We start from the raw sequence: 21,686 nt of genomic DNA, 5'->3' as shown, positions 1-21,686 counted from the left end.
AATATAATTTATTTACTTCACTCTGTCTACCTTTATATAATGTTTCACATAAGATGCCAGGTGTGCTTCCTCAAAATCTGCCTCAATCTCGGGCAAATCTCACTGCACTAAGATTACATTTACCTGCTTCCCACATTGGCTCTTATTAAGCCACCGAGGAAAACTGTCAAATGTTTGAGAAGGGGGTATCAAGTTTTTGATCTTCCTGATCTATCTGGTTCATTTATTCGCTGAGTTAAAGCTGAACCCAATGACAAAGGATTTGGTGTGCTGAAGGCCCTGTTTCCATGCTGTATCTCTAAACTAAACTAAACTAAACTAAACTGGACAAACCAAATAGACAGTGGTGGACTGGCCAGGGTGTCAGCTTGCCCGATGGCGAGTGGGCCCCTGATGAAGTGGGCCCCCTATATCAAGTGGGCCCCTGATGAAGTGGGCCCCATTTGTCTTCTGGCAACCAATATTTGTAGACCCTGTCCGACACTGCAGATAGATCATGGTTCTCTCTATTCATGGATTCAAGTGTAGCCTTTGTTTAAAAATGAGAGTAAAGGGATAAACCACGTAACTACCTTCCAGTCCGTTTAAACATGGTAGCAGGGAAAGTTCCACAAACAGGAATCACAGATTTTAAAAAATATCTTAGATTTCCAGCATCAGTAGGTTTTTTTTTGAGAATCAATAATGATAACAAACCAGCAAAAACTTGTACTAATGTAAATTAAATTTACTAATGACAAGTAACTAATGACAATTAAATTGAATCTTGAATCTTGAATCTTGAATCTAAATAGAGAAAGATTTGTAAAAGGCAAATCATATCCCACTAAATTTGATTTAATAACATTGATTTATCTGTTTGTTAAAAAGGTAACAAAGGGAGTCAATGTGGAAATGCCATTAATATGTACTTGTTGACTATACCTTGTTATAATTTACATAATTTACAAGGCCAATAATCAACAGTATTTAGGATTTTGGAATATTTGGGATGATCGTTGCCCCACTCTGGGACAGCACTGAACTTGCACTGACCTTTACAGTGAAGATTTTAGGGTAAAAATTGGTGAATTGGGAGCAGCAATTATCACAACAACAATGACTGATGCTATCTCACTGTGCTAGAGACCCAGTCAAACCTGACTTTCTCCGGATGCTCTGGTTTGGTCCCACATCCTAAAGACATAAAGATTTAAAAATTAATTGGCCTCTATAAAAGGCCCTAGTGTGGATGAGTGATAGAATCTGGGGGAAGTTGATGAGAATATCATGCTATGGAAATAGTACTCATGTAGAATTCGTATAAATGAGCATTTGGTGGAAAGACATGGTCCTGGTGGGCCGAAAGACCTGTTTCCATACCTATCGCCCCACAACTGTGAATTATATTACCTATTGGAAATTGCTAGTGGTCCACGCAAATTAAATTGTAAACAATGACCTTTCATCCAAATCTTGCTTTCTTTATTTTGTGTTTCTAACAAAATCACTTTGCAAAGAAATTATTGCAAATAATTGTAAACATGGAGAAAATGTAGTCAGAGGGTGGTGAATCTGTGGATTTTTTTGCCACAGAAGGCTGTGGGGATCAAGTCAGTGGATATATTTATGGCAGAGAAAGATAGATTCTTGATTCGTAGGGTGTCAGAGGTTTATAGGGAGATGGCAGGAGATTGAGGTTAGGAAGAAGAGATAGATCAGCCATGATTGAATGGCGGAGTAGACTTGATGGGCCAAATGGCCTAATTCTGCAAATGGCCTATCACTTATGACCTTATGAGAATAACACAAACAGAGGCCTAAAAAGAAAAAGATACACAATCATCCTGGTGATTGGTGAGAAGATCGAAAATGCTACCACAAGGGGTAGCTGAAGTTAACTTAATTTGAAAGAAAAGTTGAAAAGTAGATTAAACTAACAATGTTAATTTGCTCTGGTATATGCCTCAAATACACGTCACAATGTTTATTCATTTCAGATACTAACTTCAAGCTACCATGAATGTTTCTAACATCTGTCTCAAACACAGAACTATTTCATTTTACTTTTCAGGGACCTCCTGGAAAACCTGGCATCAAAGGTTACAACGTAAGCTAACTTTTTCATTATCATCCTCTCTATGTTGTTTTCGATCTGAAATACTGTGGTGTAGTGGCAACATTATTGAATTAGTATCCCGAAGGTCTAAGCTGGTAAACAAGAGGACTTTGTTTCAGATGGAGATGTGTCAGTTTGGGAATTTGAATATGAGGATTTGTAATTAAAAAGTGGATAAGTGCAAATACATCATTCACTTGCGTTCTTTTGGATGGAAGTTTGCCATTATTACCAGCTATTGTCTAAAAGTAGCTGCAATCTCATTGGGACTCTTTCTGAAGTAGTTCAATAAATCATGGTGATATGGAATTGGTGCAAAGACTAACACCACATGAACTGCAAGGAAGCCTAACAGCATCTTCACAAATGCATCTAGAATGTGCGATAAAGATTTCTTTAAATTTCAAACAGAAAGACAATCCAGGGGCATTGATCATGGACATTAATATTCCTTTTTAGTTATTTCTTGGGTATAATTGACTCAGTAGCTCTGTGTTACCTTACAAAATGTTGGTCAGGCCGCATTTGGAGTATTGCGTGCAGTTTTGGTTGCCATATTACAGGAAAGGTTTCCCACGTGCCTGACCCACTGAGTTCCCCAACACTTCGTTTTTGGCTCAAGATTCCAGCACCTGTAGTTCCATGTGCCTTGTTGCCCGGATTGGAGGACTTGAGTTATAAGGAGACATTGTATAGGCTCAGTGGAGCATGGGGCACCGAGAAATGACATGATAGAGGTCTTTAAAATTATGGAAAGCATAGATAGGATAGATAGTCAGAATCCTGTGGTATGGGGTGTCTAAAACTAGAGGGTGTGGGTTTTCAGATGAGAAAAATAATGTTTCAAGGGGATCTAAGGGGTAGATTTTACACACAAAGTGTAGTTGGTGTTTGGAATGAGCTGCTGGAGGAGGTAGGCATAATGAGCACCTGGACATGTATTTGAATGAGCTAGGCATGGTGGGAATTGGAATTAAATCAGGCAAGTGGAATGAGTACAGTCAGGTGTGATGGTATAAAGAGATGCATTTTTAACACTTCTGCTGTGCTGAGAACTTGGTGCTAACTCTGTTTTCTTCTGGGACTTACATAGCAATGGAAACAGTGATAGGATCGCCCCACAGCTCAATGTGGATTGAATCTGCAAAGAGGTGCAGATGCTACCTGTGAGGGCTGGTGTTGGACTGGCTGATGTGAGTGGTGAAGCCATTCAGCGCTGATATGTGTGGCTCAGGCCAGCACCTTGACCAGCACAGAGAGTGTGGACCAGTGCTAGCACCTGCTCCATGTGTTGTCAGACCACTGGAATCTATGGTGATAGAAGCTGCTGTCTCCATCTCTCCTTGTTTGTCTGCACAACCAATTCTCAGCCCTGAGCTTTCCTGTGACAACGGGCTCTTTGTTGGTCACTGGCTTGATGATCAAGGCCTCATTGAACTATGGGGCAAGAAGATCACTATGTCTTTGCTGTTGGAGCAGCAGAAGAGTGCAGGGCTTTAGGCCAAGTTGATGGCAAAGCAACAAACAGTAGCAAGAAGAGCAAGTGTATGTGTGGATTCCACACAGAGCAGTGCACAGCAGCAGGAGGGAAAAGGTTCGCAGTGGTTTTGTGGCACAGCAGCGCACAGCCTGAGCACATGACATTGTGACGTAGGTACCTTTGAATGTTCACAATGTGGGAGCAAGAGCACTACAGAACATTATGTCTCTGCATGTAAACACTACCATTTCTTACAATGAACTGTTGGTTCTTACACAACATGGCCAACCTAAGTTGCACATCACTGGAAGAGATGTGTGGGGGTGTAAACGGCTAGGATGGTGCTGGAAATTGTAATGGGAATAGAGGAAGTATTCAATACCACAGTAAAAAAACATGATGGTTACAATCAAATTAAATCTACAGTGATAGAAGCTGCTGTCTCTATCTCTCTCCGTGTGTCTGGGAGTCAGGGGTTATTTGGGAGAAGGTAGGAAAATGGGGTTATGAGGGAAAGATAGATCTGCCACGATTGAATGGAGGAGTAGGAGGCCTAATTCTGCTCCTACAACTTATCAACTTAAAAACATGAAATATCCATATTTTCAGTGGTCTAATGTTTCATGGTAAGGAACTGAATAGAAAAGAGAGCAATTAATAACCATGGGGAATTTTAATTAATAGGGCAGGAATAAATATCTATTTGGTTGCAAGGTAATAGGGGAATGGAGATTCTACACTAGTCTGAAGAAGGGTCTTGACCCGAAACGTCACCCAGAAATATTATTTACATAGCCATGTATATTTGGATGTATTATGAATTAATTTGAATTTTTGTAAATACCTCCAGCTTTTAAATTTGGCATATTATATCTCAGGGTTGGATATTTTATTATTGTGTATCACAGGGTGACGACGGACTGGGGGTCCAAGGACCAAGAGGTGGTCGAGGGTTTCCAGGTCGCAGGGTGAGATCTCAGATACCTTCGTTTAAAACATCTATCTCTCCCTCGCTCTGTACCACTGTCTTAATTCCCTCACCATCGCTATTATCCATATTGTTTCCTCTACGTCTCATTCTGCAATTTCTTCCCATTCCATCTCCATATCAACCAGTTTATTTTATCTTTCTTTTTTCTTTTCTTTTTTAGCTCACTTTACATTTCACTCTCTCTAATCATCTTTCACCCAGAAAGTTTTATTCTCCCTCTTAATGTCTCTACCTCTCTAGTGCTAGCTCACTCTTTATTCTCCAGATCTCATTTTCTCCCCATTCTGCCTTTCAGCCAACTCCCTCTTTTCCCTCTGGTTCTATCCCTCCTTCTGTATTCCCCTTAAACTCTGTCTCTTTTGATCACCTTTAGTGCGGTAGCGCGGCTCTGGCCATTCTCGGCCTCTGCATCTCATTTTCTTATTATTTTTTTGCCTGTGTTTTATGCCAACTTTGTTATTTTCTTTTCCCTCTGGGGGTTCTATCCCTCCTTCTTTGAATCTCTCCCTCACTGGAGACCCGACTCGTCGGGTCTCAGTCGTCGTTGAGGCTGAAACGAGGAGCGGCCTCCAACAGGAAGAAGCCTTTACTCTCTGCCGATCATTGCCTTTGTCGGAGCGCTGCTGCTGCTTTCTGCTCTCTGCTCTCCATTTCCAGGTCTTGCTCGGGATTCCCGGCTCCCACGCTTTTCTTTGCACTTCTCCTTTGCGGGGTCGAAGAACTGACAAACTGCCCCGCGCGGTAATTGAACGGACTCTGCGAGCGCACACCGGGGGCTCCAACACCAAACCCGGTGTGCGACCTAACGTGGCTTGGATTTTTCGCCAGCCGGGGGCTATGACTTTGAAATCGGGGGGGGGGAGAGTGCAGTGGAGAGAGAAGTTTATTTGGCCTTCCATCACAGCTATGTGATGGATGTTTATGTTAAATGTAATTATGTTGTGTCTGGGGTCTATTTGTGTGTAATGTATGGCTGCAGAAACGGCATTTCGTTTGGACCTCCAGGGGTCCAAATGACAATTAAATTGACTCTTGACTCTCTCTTTATCTCTATCATTCTTTGTCCATCTTTCTCTCTCTCTCTCCATTTCCTTTGCTCATTCCCTCTCACATTCTTTGCATCCTTTTTTAAACAAATTGAACTATTGCTGGTAAATGGCAGAAAATAAATTCCTTTTGAACTCCAGTCTGTGCTGAAATACTGTAGCTGTATTTGAAGTTGACAGTAATCTTAATGTGACAGCATGTTGCTCTAGCTCTCTGTATCACAAATTGAAATGTATATAAATCTAACCATTCTAGGCACAGTCCACTGGTGATACGGTATGGTGAATTGCCAGATCACCCATATACACTTTGAGGATGAGAGGTGTTTTTAAATTGAAACTCCGCTTGCCATAAACAAGCCATGGCAAGCGTTCCCTTTAGTTTCTCCCAATCACGCCTAACTTTAGCTCTCTACTCCCCTTGTCCGGCAGCTCCATGAGCTGTTGATGCCATTTGTGTTTAAGTTATATCGTCACATTACAGGTGATCAACCACAGCTTCCATTGTTGCAACAAGTTACTTCATTTCAATAGTTTTGGAAATAAGTAAAAGAGTTTCCACAAAATGACACATTTACAAAGGGCTACACGTCAGATGGGAAAAATAAAACCACCTGAACATCTCTCTGTTAAATCTCTGCGAACAACATATTGACATGGAATGCCATTTATAAACAACAAGCTTTCAGCATCTTTTCTAAAGGCTTTTAACTGACTCAATAAATTTTCGCTATTGCCCTTCTAAAGGCTCAAGAACACATCTCCAACCAGGGAACCTTTATTTCACATAGTGAATGATATAGCTCCATGGGAGTCAGATACACTTCACCCTCTCTCTGTCACTGTTGTTCTCACAGCTTATACATTCAGAGGGTTTTTGTTCTCTTGGTGTATGCTCTCTTTTTGGGTAGTTTCTGCATTTGTCGATGGTTAATTTCTGGATTTGGCCTCTACATTGTTTTCAGTTTACAACTGTTTGATCCCATTAATGTAAGTACAGTTATTAATTCTTCCTCTTTTTCTCTTTTTCTCAAGTTCTGTTCATCCCTTGCTCACTTTCTGCCCAACTCTCCCTCTTTTTGTTTTCTTCTTTTCCTTCTATCTCTCTCCCTATGTCGATAGTTATCATCACCTGTAATGTAATTAAAATGTACAAAATAATTTAAATCAAATCATAATAAAACTCATTAAGGTAACAGTTCATATCACGGCTTCTGCTGCTTCATCAAAGGCAGAAATCATCCCCTACTAATGAAAATAATCGTTTATTTGTACAAGTATCTACCTGTTTTGATATTGCAATATTTTCAGCTCGCATATAGGCTGACAGACTGGCTTACAAAACTCCATCTCAATTAGTGTCTCACACCAGTCATATTTGATAGATATGATCAGGAAATGTTACACATTCAGAATACAGGAAGAACTATACTCACACTCACACTATAATCTACGTTGCAAATTGAAATCTAATCAATGTTCATTTTGAAAAATATTCCTAGGGAGTTAATGGTGCTCCTGGATCAGTCGGAGAAACGGGGCTTGTGGTAAGTTATTGGGATGTGAGTGAGTGTTGACCATGAAGGAACACATAAAAAAGTGTATTTTCAGAAATAAGCATCAGAAATAAGCATCAGAAAATGTTGAATATTTTATTAAACATTCCCCTCCCCCCCCTCACTCAGCATTCCCTGGATCACAGAATAATCAACATAATATAGGCAGCAGTGTGATAGAAGTAATCCTTCTTAGACAAGGATGGCACGGTGGCACAGCGGTAGAGTTGCTGCCTTATAGTGCTTACAGTGCCAGAGACCTGGGTTCAATCCTACCATGGGTGCTTGTCTGTACAGATTTTGTACGTTCTCCCCGTGACCTGCGTGGATTTTCTCCGAGAATTTTGGTTTCCTCTCACACTCCAAAGACGTACATGTTTGTAGGTTAATTAGCTTGGCATAAATGTATAAAATGTCCCTAGTGTTGGATGGTGTTAATGATTCAGATAATCTTCTATTTTGTTTCTTAGTTTTATTATCATTCGTAACTTTATGATTAGTGAGTCTATAGCTACCAGAATAGGATGATATCTCCCTTGTATAATATGGGAACATCATATGCCAATTTACAGATTATTAAAGGCTCTTCAATATAGATCTAAATAAACCATAATTATCCTTCCTTGTTTGTCGAAGTTTGAGATCATCTAATCAAAGGGCTTGGAATGGAGTGGTGTTTAATAGATTGTAGCTCATTCTGAACTTTACATTTCAAATCCATAATCCAGGTACAGTTAATGCTTGATGTTGCGTGGTACAGTGTTAGCATCCATCCTAATAAAAAACACATTAAGTGCTTTAATCATCCCCAGTTTATTTTCATGTTCTATACAACATGGCAAAGGCATGACTTAAGGCAAAGAAGTCCAAATTGTGGTCTGGAATCTGAATGAAACCACTGGGTACTTCTAACTTGACTCAGTAAGACAAGTAACTGAGTTCTATTCAAAGAGCCGGATGACATTGGCAATTCTGTACAAAATCACCAGCTTATCCAGCGTGTAAGTTATTGTGTTTCAGTGCAGAGGATCACAGAAGAAAGCCATGTGCTAGAGGTTTGGGACTGGCATGTCTGACCCACTGTGTCACAGGACTCAGTCCTTGAGTCCAGGGAGAGTGGCCTTATCGACTGAGTTGAATGGAGGATACAATTCATATTCTCCCTTTCATTCTTACTCCAGCCAAGGTTGACAAATCCACCATATTTCCATTGATTTAAATGGGGTTGTCAGCCTGGATTGAAAAGGGAAATGCAGATAAATGCTTTGTTCTTGTTCATTAATTTAACATTTTGAATATTTTTAAATAAATCTAGTATTTTTTAATTTTTTTTAAATTAAATATCTTGATTATTTTAAACAGTGACAAATGTTTTGATGGCATGAAGAGGGTGGTGGGGGTAAAAGCATGAGAAGCAGGTCTTCAGCCACAGAGGCCAATTAATTAATCTTCCTTCCACCCTCCTGACAGGGTCTGAAAGGATTATCCGGTCTGAAAGGAATGAAGGTATAAACTTCAAGTGTGTTGACAACATAATGGACCTGGTAACAAATGCATTGCATTATTAAGCACATATTATTTTATCTTTGAATCCATGGCTAATTTTTGAAAAAGCTATCTAACTAGTCCTTATTTCTATATTTCTTCATGAGCTAGAAGGAGAGCATTTCCATGATCAAGTCCAGACTAGTAGCTCACACGACAATATTATTCCTTCATTGATTTCCCTCTAATCTATTCTCCCCACATCCTCTCAACATCTGAAGGGTCGCGACCTGAAACGTCACCTGTTCACTCGGTCCTTAGATGCTGCCTCACCCGCTGAGTTTCTCCAGCATTTTTATCTACCTTCCTCTCAACATCTAGTTATTCTTCCCTGCGATCATTCCTTCTTCTCCCTCCGCTCACCAGGCAGATGATACAGAAGCTTGAAAGCATGCACTATCAGACTCAAGAACAGCTTCTACCCCTCTGTAATCAGGCTTCAGAACGGTCCTTCCATAAGCTAATGTATTATTGTCCGATTCACCTCCACCCCATTGTGGACATTGGAATTTGTCTACGGGACAGGTGACTACAATGCTGAAAACTACAGTCTGCACTCTGTATCTTCCCCATTGTTCTACCTGTTGTACATGAGTTCATCTTGATTATATGTATGTATAGTATTATCTGATTTGATTGGATAGCATGCAAAAGCTTTTCACTGTACCTCAGTACATGTGAGAATAATAAACCAAAACCTAAATAGACTTTAAGTGTTTAGTCTTCGCTTAGACTCTGCTGTGTTCTATTATTACAGCTTAACCTACTCTAAGTATTTCTCAAGACTCTTCTGGATGGCATCACATCCTTCGTAATGATTCTACATCAGAATTATACGACTTCTCTGCTGTTCCGCAATTAGTCATTTTCATCTTTAAATCCCACTCCATTCCTGCCCTGGATCTCCTCATTTATTTCCCCAACTTCCATCATATTACCCCGTTGTCTAATTTCTTTATTCCTTCATTCCTTGCATCATGTGCACCATTGAGCGGCTGTGCCCAAGTTTCACATTTTGCAGTTTCTCTCCTCACATCTTCAATCCCCTTTTTTTGTGACCTTCGATAATGACAAAGCTAGAAATCTTTTCCGCAAGATCTGTCAGTACTGAAATGTCTGTGCTTTTATTTCAGGGAGAATTGGGGATTGCAGGAATTAAAGGTGATAAGGTAATTATGTTTCTAGACTATATTTTACAATACACTTACAGCATAAAGACAGGCCAGATTGTCCATAGAAACACAAGAGAGTACAGAGAGCGGTGGATCATGGCCACAGTTCTCCCCACCAATAGAGTTGATGTGGATCAGCTTTTCCCTTTGAGAATAGGGAAGATTCAAACAAGACTTCAGAATTAAGGGACAGAAGTTTAGGGGTAACATGATAGGGCTTCTTTACTCAGAGAGTGGTGTGTTGAATGATCTTCCGGTTGTGGGATATCATGAGAGGAGGGAATGGAGGGTTGGGTAAGGTGGGACTGGGAAAAAAAGTTGTTCGGCATGGACTTGTAGGGCCGAGATGGCCTGTTTCCGTGCTGTAATTGTTATATGGTTATATGGTTATATGGAAGCATCTACATGAGGCGCTGCCTCAAAGAGGTGGCATATTTTGTGGATATCAGAAATTTGGGTAATTGGGAAAATGGCTGATGTCTGTGAAGATGTCTTTGAAACCTGCTTCACTAAGGGTGACATGATCTGCAGGGAGCTGGAGGCCCATGTGACATAGATGGCTCCAGGTAGTCTGAAGCCTGGGAAGGGGTTGCAGAAGGTTTCTGGCCAGATGGCCTACAAGTTGCCAAAGTGTCTGGGATTCTGCAGGTGAAGCTATGCCCTGATGCTAATGTCATGCTTGTGATTGGTTGGGGAATCTGAATGGTGGCCGATTAGGAAAGGGGGAGATGCAACGAGACCTGGGTGTCATGGTACACCAGTCATTGAAAGTAGGCATGCAGGTGCAGCAGGCAGTGAAGAAAGCCAATGGTATGTTAGCATTCATAGCAAAAGGATTTGAGTATAGGAGCAGGGAGGTTCTACTGAAGTTGTACAGGGTCTTGGTGAGACCACACGTGGAGTATTGCGTACAGTTTTGGTCTCCTAATCTGAGGAAAGACATTCTTGCCATAGAGGGAGTACAGAGAAGGTTCACCAGACTGATTCCTGGGATGTCCGGACTTTCATATGAAGAAAGACTGGATAGACTCGGCTTGTACTCACTAGAATTTAGAAGATTGAGGGGGGATCTTATAGAAACATACAAAATTCTTAAGGGGTTGGACAGGCTAGATGCAGGAAGATTGTTCCCGATGTTGGGGAAGTCCAGAACAAGGGGTCACAGTTTAAGGATAAGGGGGAAATCTTTTAGGACCGAGATGAGAAAAATATTTTTCACACAGAGAGTGGCGAATCTCTGGAATTCTCTGCCACAGAAGGTAGTTGAGGCCAGTTCATTGGTTATATTTAAGAGGGAGTTAGATGTGGCCCTTGTGGCTAAAGGGATCAGGGGGTATGGAGAGAAGGCAGGTACAGGATACTGAGTTGGATGATCAGCCATGATCATATTGAATGTCGGTGCAGGCTCGAAGGGCCGAATGGCCTACTCCTGCACCTATTTTCTATGTTTCTATTGTAGCTCTTGCACTGCCATCAACCAGTTCTTTTTTCTAATTTTATTTTGCGTTTTGTTATTTTGCTATCTTCTTTCTTTTAGAAATTGCATGTTTAATTTATGTATAATGAGTGTCAAATTTGTTTCTGTATGTTTATCTGAGTCTATGTGCTTGTGATGCTGCTGCATGCAAAGTTTTTCATTGTCCTTGCACTTCACTTGTATATATGAAAATAAACTTTATTTGACTTGATTGAGTCTTTGCAAATATCTTACTCCACATGAATAACATACATGGATATAATTCTTGCCTTTTACCCAGAGTCGGGTATGTCATGTTTACCAAATACTTGCCTTTTTAAAAAAAAAAATTTTTTAATTTCAAAATAGACTTTATTCAATTGATAAATATATATAATTCCTGAACCATTCAAACAAACAAATTTCATCTGACATTTTCGGAGACTATACAAATTTTTTCCAATACAATTTTTTTACATTTGTCAAATTTCACCAAACAGTCCCGCACCCATGCCACTCTGTGGCCCCTGTCCAAGTAATAAATATATACAATGTTTACACAGTGCGAAAATTCCATCTGACATTTTCATTTTGCAAGAATTTTTGCGTTGACTTTCATTTACGCCATAGTTCTGTATTTTGACCATTCATCAAGTAACTTTTTTCCCCTTTGCTCTAGGGAGACCCACATGGTGTTTCAGGACCACAAGGATACAAAGGAAATAAAGGGGATCTGGTATGAAAACACCAGTTATTTAAATTGGCATTAGATTTGCCTGAATAATCCTAATTCTAATTTTCAGTTTTTCCAGGTAAAGTCAGATTTGAAGGTAAAACATTTGAGTGGAAAACGGGAAAATACAAAGGAATGGGCTGAATTAGACCATTCTTTCAAAAACCCAACACAAGGACAAACACAAGGAGAAGGGGCTTGACCCGAAACGTCACCCATTCCATCTCTCCAGAGATGCTGCCTGTCCCACCGAGTTACTCCAACATTTTGTGTCTATCTTCAATTTAAACCAGCATCTGCAGTTCTTTCCTACACAAGGACAACCTGTCTGTTGACTAATTTGGGCCACCAAGTACGTTACTTAAGCATATAACATCAGCTGGAGTTGGCCAGCATGTCCCACAAGACATGTTCAATATGATCATGCCTTATCTATCTCAGGCCTCTTCTCTGCTTCTGGGCAGTTCCCCATCGCCCCCAATTCCCTGGTCTTCCAAAAAAGCATCCACATCCTATTTAGATATCCCCAATAAATCCCGTCAACAGAACACATGGTGTATGGAAAAGATTCTCTTTTCCATAACACCTATACAAGAGATCCCAGCACTCCATTTGGGTAACGAAAATTCACCATGGCAGAATTCACAGATCAGCACCAAAAAAAAGAGATTATGAATTCACTCACAGAATTTATGTGGTAAAAAAGTAAATAAATAAACATTTTTTCCACTCCCATTTCATGATGCATGTGTAGATGATAGCTTCACATTAAGGGAAATCACAATATGAATAATTTTCTAGCATCCCCTGTACCTTGTACCTACCGAAAAGTCCACCAGGAACTATACTGGAAGCTGGACAATTTTATACCGGGGCAATTTTTACATTTTTATCAAGCCAATTAACCTACAAATCTTGCTGTAAGGAAGTAACTCTACCAATGCACCACCGTGACAGCCATGTACTGCGGGGATCGACTATACTGATACATTGGAAGATATTCACTATGAATGCCCAGTAGATAATACCAATGAATATAATTAACAAGACAGAGGCAGGATTTGAAACTAAAATAATATTATGCTCTAAGAAGGAGCATGTACAATACGTTCCAAGTGTTAGTTTTCACTCGGCCACTGCGGACTCTTCCCTGAGCCACAAAGTTCTGGATTCTAGATACACTCCAGGGACTTGAGCACTAAATTTATGTTGTTGCTCCAGTGCAGTACTTGGAGACTTTTGTTTAGTTTAGTTTAGCTTAGAGATATAGCACGGAAACAGGCCCTTCGGCCCACTGAGTCCGCACCGACCAGCCATCCCCGCACATTAACAGTATCCTACACATACTAGGGACAATTTACACTTATACCAAGTATACAAACCCAGCCCATTAACCTACAAACCTGTACGTCTTTGGAGTGTGGGAGGAAATCGAATATCTCGGAGAAAATCCACGGGGTCACGGGGAGAACGTACAAACTCCATACAGGCAACACCCACAGTCGCTGCAAGTACTGTAAGGCAGCAACTTTACCGCTGTGCCACCATGCCGCCCAATTTAGTACTATCGTAAATGTCATCTTTTGATGAGAGGTTGGTCCAGACCCATTTGCCCTTTCATTGTGAATTCAAATGATCTCATCACACTTTTCAAAACAGATGAGGTGAATACTCCAGGTCAATATTTATCTCTGAATAAATGCCTCTTAAATCTGGTCATTTAGTGCATTGCTGCCTTTGGGAGTGCGCCAATTATCTATTGCCACGGGCACAACATCAGAATTGGCTGTGAGAGACTTTTAGATGCCCTTAGGTTGAGAATGGTGCATTATAAATGCAAACTACACCTTTAAAGTGATTAAAACTATCAAAGCCTGGATGAGATTCTGCTTAAGAATAGGTCTAATATGGAGGTCAGAATAAATGCTGCTAAGTAATAACCAAAAGCGGAATGGAACATGATGGCTCCTGGGCTACTGCGATCAGAGAATGTCGCATCAATCATGTTGTATTAAACATGAGATAACCTTTTTTTTTTAAGAATGAAATTTATTGGATGGATTGTCAATACATTGCACACTGTATGTTGGAAAAACAAATTTAACAAACGTCTTTTTATGTCATGTAGTTTCCGTGTCATTGTAGGGCTACAGAGGTCCAGCTGGATTTGATGGTGATAAAGGAGAGAAAGGTGAAGATGGTCCCCCAGGACTAAAGGTGAAGATTTCTCCTACAGTTATGGTTGGGTTGAGATCAATCTATAAAGGGTCTTTTTATTGGAATAAATGCTCTCTTTCTACTTCTAAGTTACTGTTTTCTACATGGTTGTTGACGCACATTGGTCAAAAGTATAGAACATTAAACGGCAGTCATTCTAACTGGCTGAAAAAAATCGGCAACAACGTAACTAAAAATGCAAATTCACAATGAGGTCAGTTGTTTGATGAAAGGTTACTTTCTACAGAAGAGAAATGAATGGAGCAGACTGACAGAATGGACTATTTGAGAGAGTTTAATAGTATTATAGACATTCATAGACAAGGAAGATCGAACGGTGCAAGGGATACATTCAGATAATTAACCTAATACCACTCTCTCATCACAAAATCTTAATTGTTGCAAGCATTGTTTAGGGAAAGAGTCTAAAATGCTCCTTACTCCATTTAAAGCTAGGTCTCTTAACTTAACAACAAAACATATGTTGGATGAACAGCAGGCCAAGCAGCATCTGTGGGGGAAAAGGAATTGTCGTGTTTTGGTCCAAAACCCTGCATCGGGACTGCGAACGGAGGGGGAAGAGAACCAGGATAAAGAAGGGCCAGTAGGTGATGGGTGGACTAAAGAGAGGTAGAGGACAACAGGCAGCTACAGCCAGGTAGGGGATGGAAGGGTGTCAACAAAATAGACAGAGTACAGAGGAGATTTACTAGAATGTTGCCTGGGTTTCAGCAACTAAGTTACAGAGGAAGGTTCAACAAGTTAGGTCTTTATTCTTTGGAACGCAGAAGGTTAAGGGAGGACTTGATAGAGGTCTTTAAAATGATGAGAGGGGTAGACATAGTTGACGCGGATAAGCTTTTTCCATTGAGAGTAGGGACAGGATTTGAGAATTAAGGGACAGAAGTTTAGGGGTAACATGAGGGGGAACTTCTTTACTGTGTGGTAGCTGTGTGGAATGAGCTTCCAGTGGAAGTGGTGGAGGCAGGTTCGATTTTATCATTTAAAAATAAATTGGATAGGTATAAGGACGGGAAAGGAATGGAGGGTTATGGTCTGAGTGCAGGTAGATGGGACTAGGGGAGAATAAGTGTTCGGCACGGACTAGAAAGGCCGAGATGGCCTGTTTCCATGCTGTAATTGTTATATGGTTATAAGGGTTATCTTAAATTGGAAAATTCAATATTCATACATGGAAACATAGAAACATAGAAAACAGGTGCAGGAGTAGGCCATTCGGCCCTTTGAGCCTGCACCGCCATTCAATATGATCATGGCTGATCATCCAACTCAGTATCCCATCCCTGCCTTCTCTCCATACCCCCTGATCCCTTTAGCCACAAGGGCCACATCTAACTCCCTCTTAAATATAGCCAATGAACTGGCCTCAACTACCTTCTGTGGCAGAGAATCCCCCAGATTCACCATTCTCTGTGTAAAAAATGATTTTCTCATCTCGGTCCTAAAAGATTTCCCTCTTATCCTTAAACTGTGACCCCTAGTTCTGGACTTCCCCAACATCAGGAATAATCTTCCTGCATCTAGCCTGTCCAACCCCTTAAGAATTTTGTAAGTTTCTATAAGATCCCCCATCAATCTCCTGAATTCCAGCATGTACAAGCCGAGTCTATCCAGTCTTTCTTCATATGAAAGTCCTGCCATCCCAGGAATCAGTCTGGTGAACCTTTCTCTGTACCCCCTCTATGGCAAGAATGTCTTTCCTCAGATTAGGGGACCAAAACTGTACGCAATACTATTAGGAGACCACAACTGTACGCAATACCTTTGGGTTGTAGACTACTCGGGCAGAATATGAGATATTTTCCTTTAACATGTATTGGACCTTAGGGCCTTGAGGATGGACAAGCCGGTGTGGGAATGGGAAGGGGGGTTGATGTGACATGCAATGGGGGACCCATTGTGGACAGTACCTGCAGTCTCTTGTGTCTGTTAATTTGTCATATTGTTCCTCTACCAATATACTGTGGATGGAAATTGCTAGTTTTACTTGATCATTTTTAAAGGTCAGCTTTGTCATTGTGTTTGCACGGGTAGTGGGTGGATGAATTAGAATCTATTAGTCAATTTCCTGTCCATGTGTTCTGTTATTTGATCAAATCTTCTTCAGGATTGTTACGCATTATCTTAAGGTCCTCTTTATGTTTCCTCCCAAGGGTCATAAAGGAGAGTCAGGATCAAAAGGATCGATGGGTATATTCGGGGCCAGAGGTCCTGCTGGACAGAAGGTTTGTGTTGCTGTCTCATCGTGATTATGTAAAATAACTACAATCATTTTGAAAAGATGACATGATTATAATGAAGCTCGGATTGTTTTAACAGTCATCTGAAACCCTTAAGCTATAATTACTGTCTTCTAATTGCTTTTGAGCATTTGATTATGCAGTTGATTTTGCAATTGTCTAATCTGGTTTACCACTTACAGTATCAACTATCACAGGTTGTGACAGATAATGTCTCACTGGGAAAACAAGAGGCATTTTAATCCCCTAAACCACTTGCTAACAGAAACTAAATGTGGAGTCTTAAGAATATAGAAAGTGTTCTGCAGATTTTCGTAGTGTTTCTACTATTCCGTTCTATCACAGCTGGTTAATGTTTGCCGAGTTTGACTTGCTTGTATTTATGAATAGTATTATCTGATCTGATTGGATAGCATGCAAAACAAAGCTTTTCACTGTACCTCGGTACATGCGATGAGAAAAAAACCTGAACCAACATCCAATTGAACCTGAACCCCAATCCTCCGCCCCAAACAAGCTCTGCTCAGACAAGCTTTTTGGGGAAACGGGCTTAGATACAGTATTTACTACTCTTTAAAGAAATGCATTCTTAAATCACTTCTGAGCATATCTGTGTCGATTCCAACTACATAAAAATATGTTGTGGTTTATAATGTCACCTCAGCACATACATAGGACTGTTTCTATGGTAACGAAACCCATCTTGACTCAGAAACATTGGGAAATCTTTGCAATCTATAATCTCTGCAATATTGCTCCTTATAAAGGCAAATAACAGAGGTAGTACTACCTCCAAAACATCCTTTACTCAGCCAATTCTCAACTGCAACAACAATGTATCAACATTCATACCACACCGTGCACTGTTTTTATTGGACATGTAGCAGTTTTGGGGATGTGATAGGTTTGGGATTTGTTCATGAACATCATAAAACTCTAAAATCAGTTTGATAGTCCAGAGATACAGCCCCTCCTCCAAAGTACGGCAGCAAGTTCCAAGGTCCTAACATGGGGAAAGTGTGCGGTCACTGTGTGACTTTGAATATAGAGCCAAACATCTAAAGGATTCAAGCCACAACATTTAAACTCAGATCCAGATATACAGCTGGTTTGTGCCAAATAGAGATCCGATAAATGTAGAGTGTGCAGAAAGGAAGGGCAGATGCTGGTTTAAACCAAAGATAGACACAAAAAGCTGGAGTAACTCAGCGGGTCAGACAGCATCTCTGGAAAAAAGGAATAGGTGACATTTTGGGTCAAGACCTTTCCTCAGACAAATCCTTTCAACCCGAACGGTCCGATAAATGTGACAAAGGGGTATCTTTTTACTTTGATCAATGGTATGAAATGGGTGAAGGTGAACCTATTTTTTTACTTTCCCAATTACATTGAATTTAACAGAAATAAAAATTGAGAAAAGAAAACAGGTAGTCAATTTGCTATCGCCTGTGTGTAATTAAACAAAGATCTACTCCAGAATGTTTATTTCCAGAGGCTGAGAATGTAACATGATTTTTTTAAATTTCAGGGTGAGCCTGGCGAGAGTGGCAAAAATGGAATTGCAGTAAGTTCATTTAAAGATTTCACATAAAAGTACACAGTGGGCATCATGTATCAATCAGATACATACCCTCCTATATTACGGAGGGATTGCCTTTCTAGAAAAGTATTCGTATTGCTAATTTCCGAAAAACAAACCCTGGACAAAAATGTGACAAAACCTGCTGTTTCTTTTACATTTTGTCTATATATTGGGGTTTTTTCTCACATAAATACATTAAGAGAGATTATGTTTTATCCTGCATTTCAAATGTTTTTGGTGGTGATTAGTGAATTCTGTGACAGTGAATTTCCATTACGTTATGTGAGGGCTCACTGTACAGAAGAAACCAGGCAACATAAGCTAGAAGAAACAAGGCAAATTAAAAAATGAGAACAGAAATTCTCCATGATATTTTTGATCATCATTGAATGTTATTGTGCAAGATTTATAAAGCAGAAAATGTAAATGGGATCAAGAGGCGGAAGCATTGAATGAAAGCAGTCAGAATTTAGACCATTAAGTAGCTGACAGCAATTTGTTGTCTCGTCTCATTTCTCAGCTTTTTTGTGAGTTCTTGGCAACCATTAGAATCAATTGCAGTTCCACAACATTTTTAGAACTCAAATCTATCAGTCATATCTGCAACGATACTTTCTAACCTCGCAAAACAAAGCATAAGGCCTTTCGACCGAAGATAGACACAAACTGCTGGAGTAACTCAGCGGGACAGGCAGCATCACTGGAGTGAAGGAGTGGATGACGTTTCGGGTCGAGACCCTTCTTCAGAATTCCTTTTGACCCTTTGATCTCAGTCACCCGTTATTATTTCAAAAATGCTCACCTGAAACCACACAGCAGAGATGTCAGACTCATATTTATCTTTAAACTGCGGATGCTCCATACAGTTGCTGACATTTGTGAAAATGTGTCTGTCTTTTAGTAAGGTTGTAACTAGATTGTAAAGTGGTGTGGTATGTCACAAGAAGACCTTCCAATTCACAAGGTTTTTTTTCATCACTTTCTCCGTCTTAATTTTGCTACAGAACTGTATTAGGATGCTGTCTGAAGAAGGGTCTCGACCCGAAATATCACCTATTCCTTTTCTCCAGAGATGATGCCTGACCCGCAGTTATTCTAACTTTTTGTGTCTACCTTTGGTTTAAACCAGCACCTGCAGTTCCTTCCTACACATGTATTATGATGCGTTCCTTTGCATATGGTTCTGAATTAAATAAACAATCATTTGCTGTACATCATTGTTCCTATGTTCATATTTATGTCAGCTCTTTAAATTCCTTCTTTGCTGAAGTAAAGACATTTTTGTTCTGTTTTGCATGCTGCTGCAATCCCCAAGGATGAATCTAATGGCACTTTTAAGCAAAGAGCGACATCGCAAACATGTTGTAACATCTAGTTATTGAGCCTGCTTGTTCCTCTTTTCTCTCCTGTTTTACGATGCATAAATGTCAATGGAGTTAGAAGTAGTTTAATTACCATAAACGTTGCTTTGAAGTTGTTGTATGTCGTGATTAAAATTATTAGTTAGATGCAGATTTGTCAAGCAGACCCTGCTCTAGTGATTCATGGCAAAGCAGCTTGTTGTTTTCTGTCATGGTGAGTGAATGTAACACATGGATTGTGTCCTGAGCTACGCAGCAACTTGTATTAAAGTTTGTGCATGTCATTGAAACCCCATTGGAGCATATTGACTCAGCTAGTGTCTATCTAATACCTTTCGACATACTGTTTGTGGTGACCTTTAAATTTCACAAAGCCTTTCCTTTCGTATTAATAATTAAAGGTCCAATAGCTATATCACCTCATCCTTCCACCTACCCATTATACTGTACCTTCTATCTGAGTGGGGGCATCTGAAGGGCAAGACATTAACTATATCACAGTCTCTCGGTACCACAGATGCGTAATGGACTAACTTACAGGCTTAGAAGATTACTACGCATCGTGAATCAATTTGATACCACAAGAGGGCAGTTAGAATTTCCAGCTCTAATAGTTTATCTTTATTTACACCCACTCTAGTTACTCCCCTATTACGATACCAGTCTTTGCAATTAGGTTCAATTACTAGGCACCAGTGAGCTATTGCTTTGCCATTTGTCATCAGGTCTGGATTTTCTAACACACTCTGGATCTTCACTCTTCTCCATCAACTCTCCCGGATAGGCTCAATGCCTTTTATGCCAGTTTTGAACAGGCAAACAAAGTCCCACCTAGGTGTGTCTTCCCATCACCTGCAGGCTCTCTCCCATACACCTCAGCTGCAGATGAAAGATTTGCTTTCATCAGGGCAAACTCTTAAAAAGTTGCTGGCCCAGATGGTTCTGAAATCTGCTGTCCTAGTCTGGTCTGGCTCGTATGCAATTTCAGACCCATCAATTATGTAGATTTTTTACTTACATAGAAACATAGAAAATAGGTGCAGGAGTAGGTCATTCGAGCCAGCACCACCATTCAATATGATCATGGCTGATCAACCAAAATCAGTACCCTGTTCCGGCTTTTTCCCCATGTCCCTTGATTCCCTTAACCCTAACAGCTAAATCTACCTCTCTCTTGAAAACATATTTGGCAGAGAATTCCACAGATTCACAACTCTCTGGGTGAAAAAGTTTTTCCTCATCTCAGCCCTTATTCTTAAACTGTGACCCCTGGTTCTGGACTCCCCCAACATCGGGAACATTTTTATTGCATCGACCCAGTCCAACCCTCTGAGAATGTTATATGTTTCTATAAGATATCCTCTCATCCTTCTAAATTCCAGCAAATACAAGCCCAGTTGACCCATTCTTTCATCATATGTCTGTCCTGCCATCCCGGGAATTAACCTGGTGAACCTACGCTGCACTCCCTCAATAGCAATAATTCCTTTCGCAAATTAGGAGACCAAAATTGCACACAATACTCCAGGTGCGATCTCACAAGAGCCCTGTAAAACTGCAGTAGAACCTCCTTGCTCCTAAACTCAAATGAAGGTCAACATGCCATTAGCTTTCTTCACTGCCTGCTGTACCTGCATGCTTACTTTCAGTGACTGAGGTATAAGCACATCCAGGTCTCATTGCACCTCCCCCTCATCTGAAATACTCACAAAATCCCTAATTCAAAGGAATATTGTCTTCGGCTAATAGAATTATGGTCACTGATGCAAAAATGCTCCCCCACTGGCACTTTCTTCATCTGCCCTGTCATGCTTACCAAGAGGAGGTTGAATTTTGCCCCATCTTGAGTTTTGAATGCACTTAACAGACTCCATCCCATCCAAGCCCTTTAGCACTATACCAGTCGAAGTGGATAGTTTATGTTTGAAAAGTTAAAATTCCCCCACTAATACAACCCTATTATATTTGCAACTAACTGTGATCTTTCTACATATTACCTCCTATAACTCTTACTGGCCATGGGGACCCTTCAGTACAATTTCATTGAAGTTGTCACATCCTGGACAACCCCCTAGGAATATCCTTATTAGATACCACCATGAGGTTCCCCATAATCAAGAATGCACCACCCCCCCCTTCTATCGTCCCAATTTCTATATCTTCTGTGACATTTGTACTCCAGAACATT

General features: G+C 40.4%; 1 protein-coding gene across 1 annotated transcript in view; it reads left to right on the top strand.

The window, feature by feature from the left end:
- Positions 1 to 21,686, top strand: part of LOC129707916 (collagen alpha-1(VII) chain-like) — a 260,386-nt gene that overhangs the window by 176,131 nt on the left and 62,569 nt on the right. The window contains 9 exon segments of the mRNA XM_055653380.1: positions 2,054 to 2,089; positions 4,487 to 4,546; positions 7,118 to 7,162; positions 8,642 to 8,677; positions 9,850 to 9,885; positions 12,024 to 12,080; positions 14,223 to 14,294; positions 16,469 to 16,540; positions 18,084 to 18,119. Coding sequence (XP_055509355.1) covers positions 2,054 to 2,089; positions 4,487 to 4,546; positions 7,118 to 7,162; positions 8,642 to 8,677; positions 9,850 to 9,885; positions 12,024 to 12,080; positions 14,223 to 14,294; positions 16,469 to 16,540; positions 18,084 to 18,119 — 450 coding nt within the window.

The sequence above is a fragment of the Leucoraja erinacea genome, chromosome 22 (assembly GCF_028641065.1).
Source record: "Leucoraja erinacea ecotype New England chromosome 22, Leri_hhj_1, whole genome shotgun sequence".
Taxonomy (NCBI): domain Eukaryota; kingdom Metazoa; phylum Chordata; class Chondrichthyes; order Rajiformes; family Rajidae; genus Leucoraja; species Leucoraja erinaceus.
Note: the sequence above shows the minus strand (reverse complement) of the source record. Positions and strands in the feature narration are given on the sequence as shown.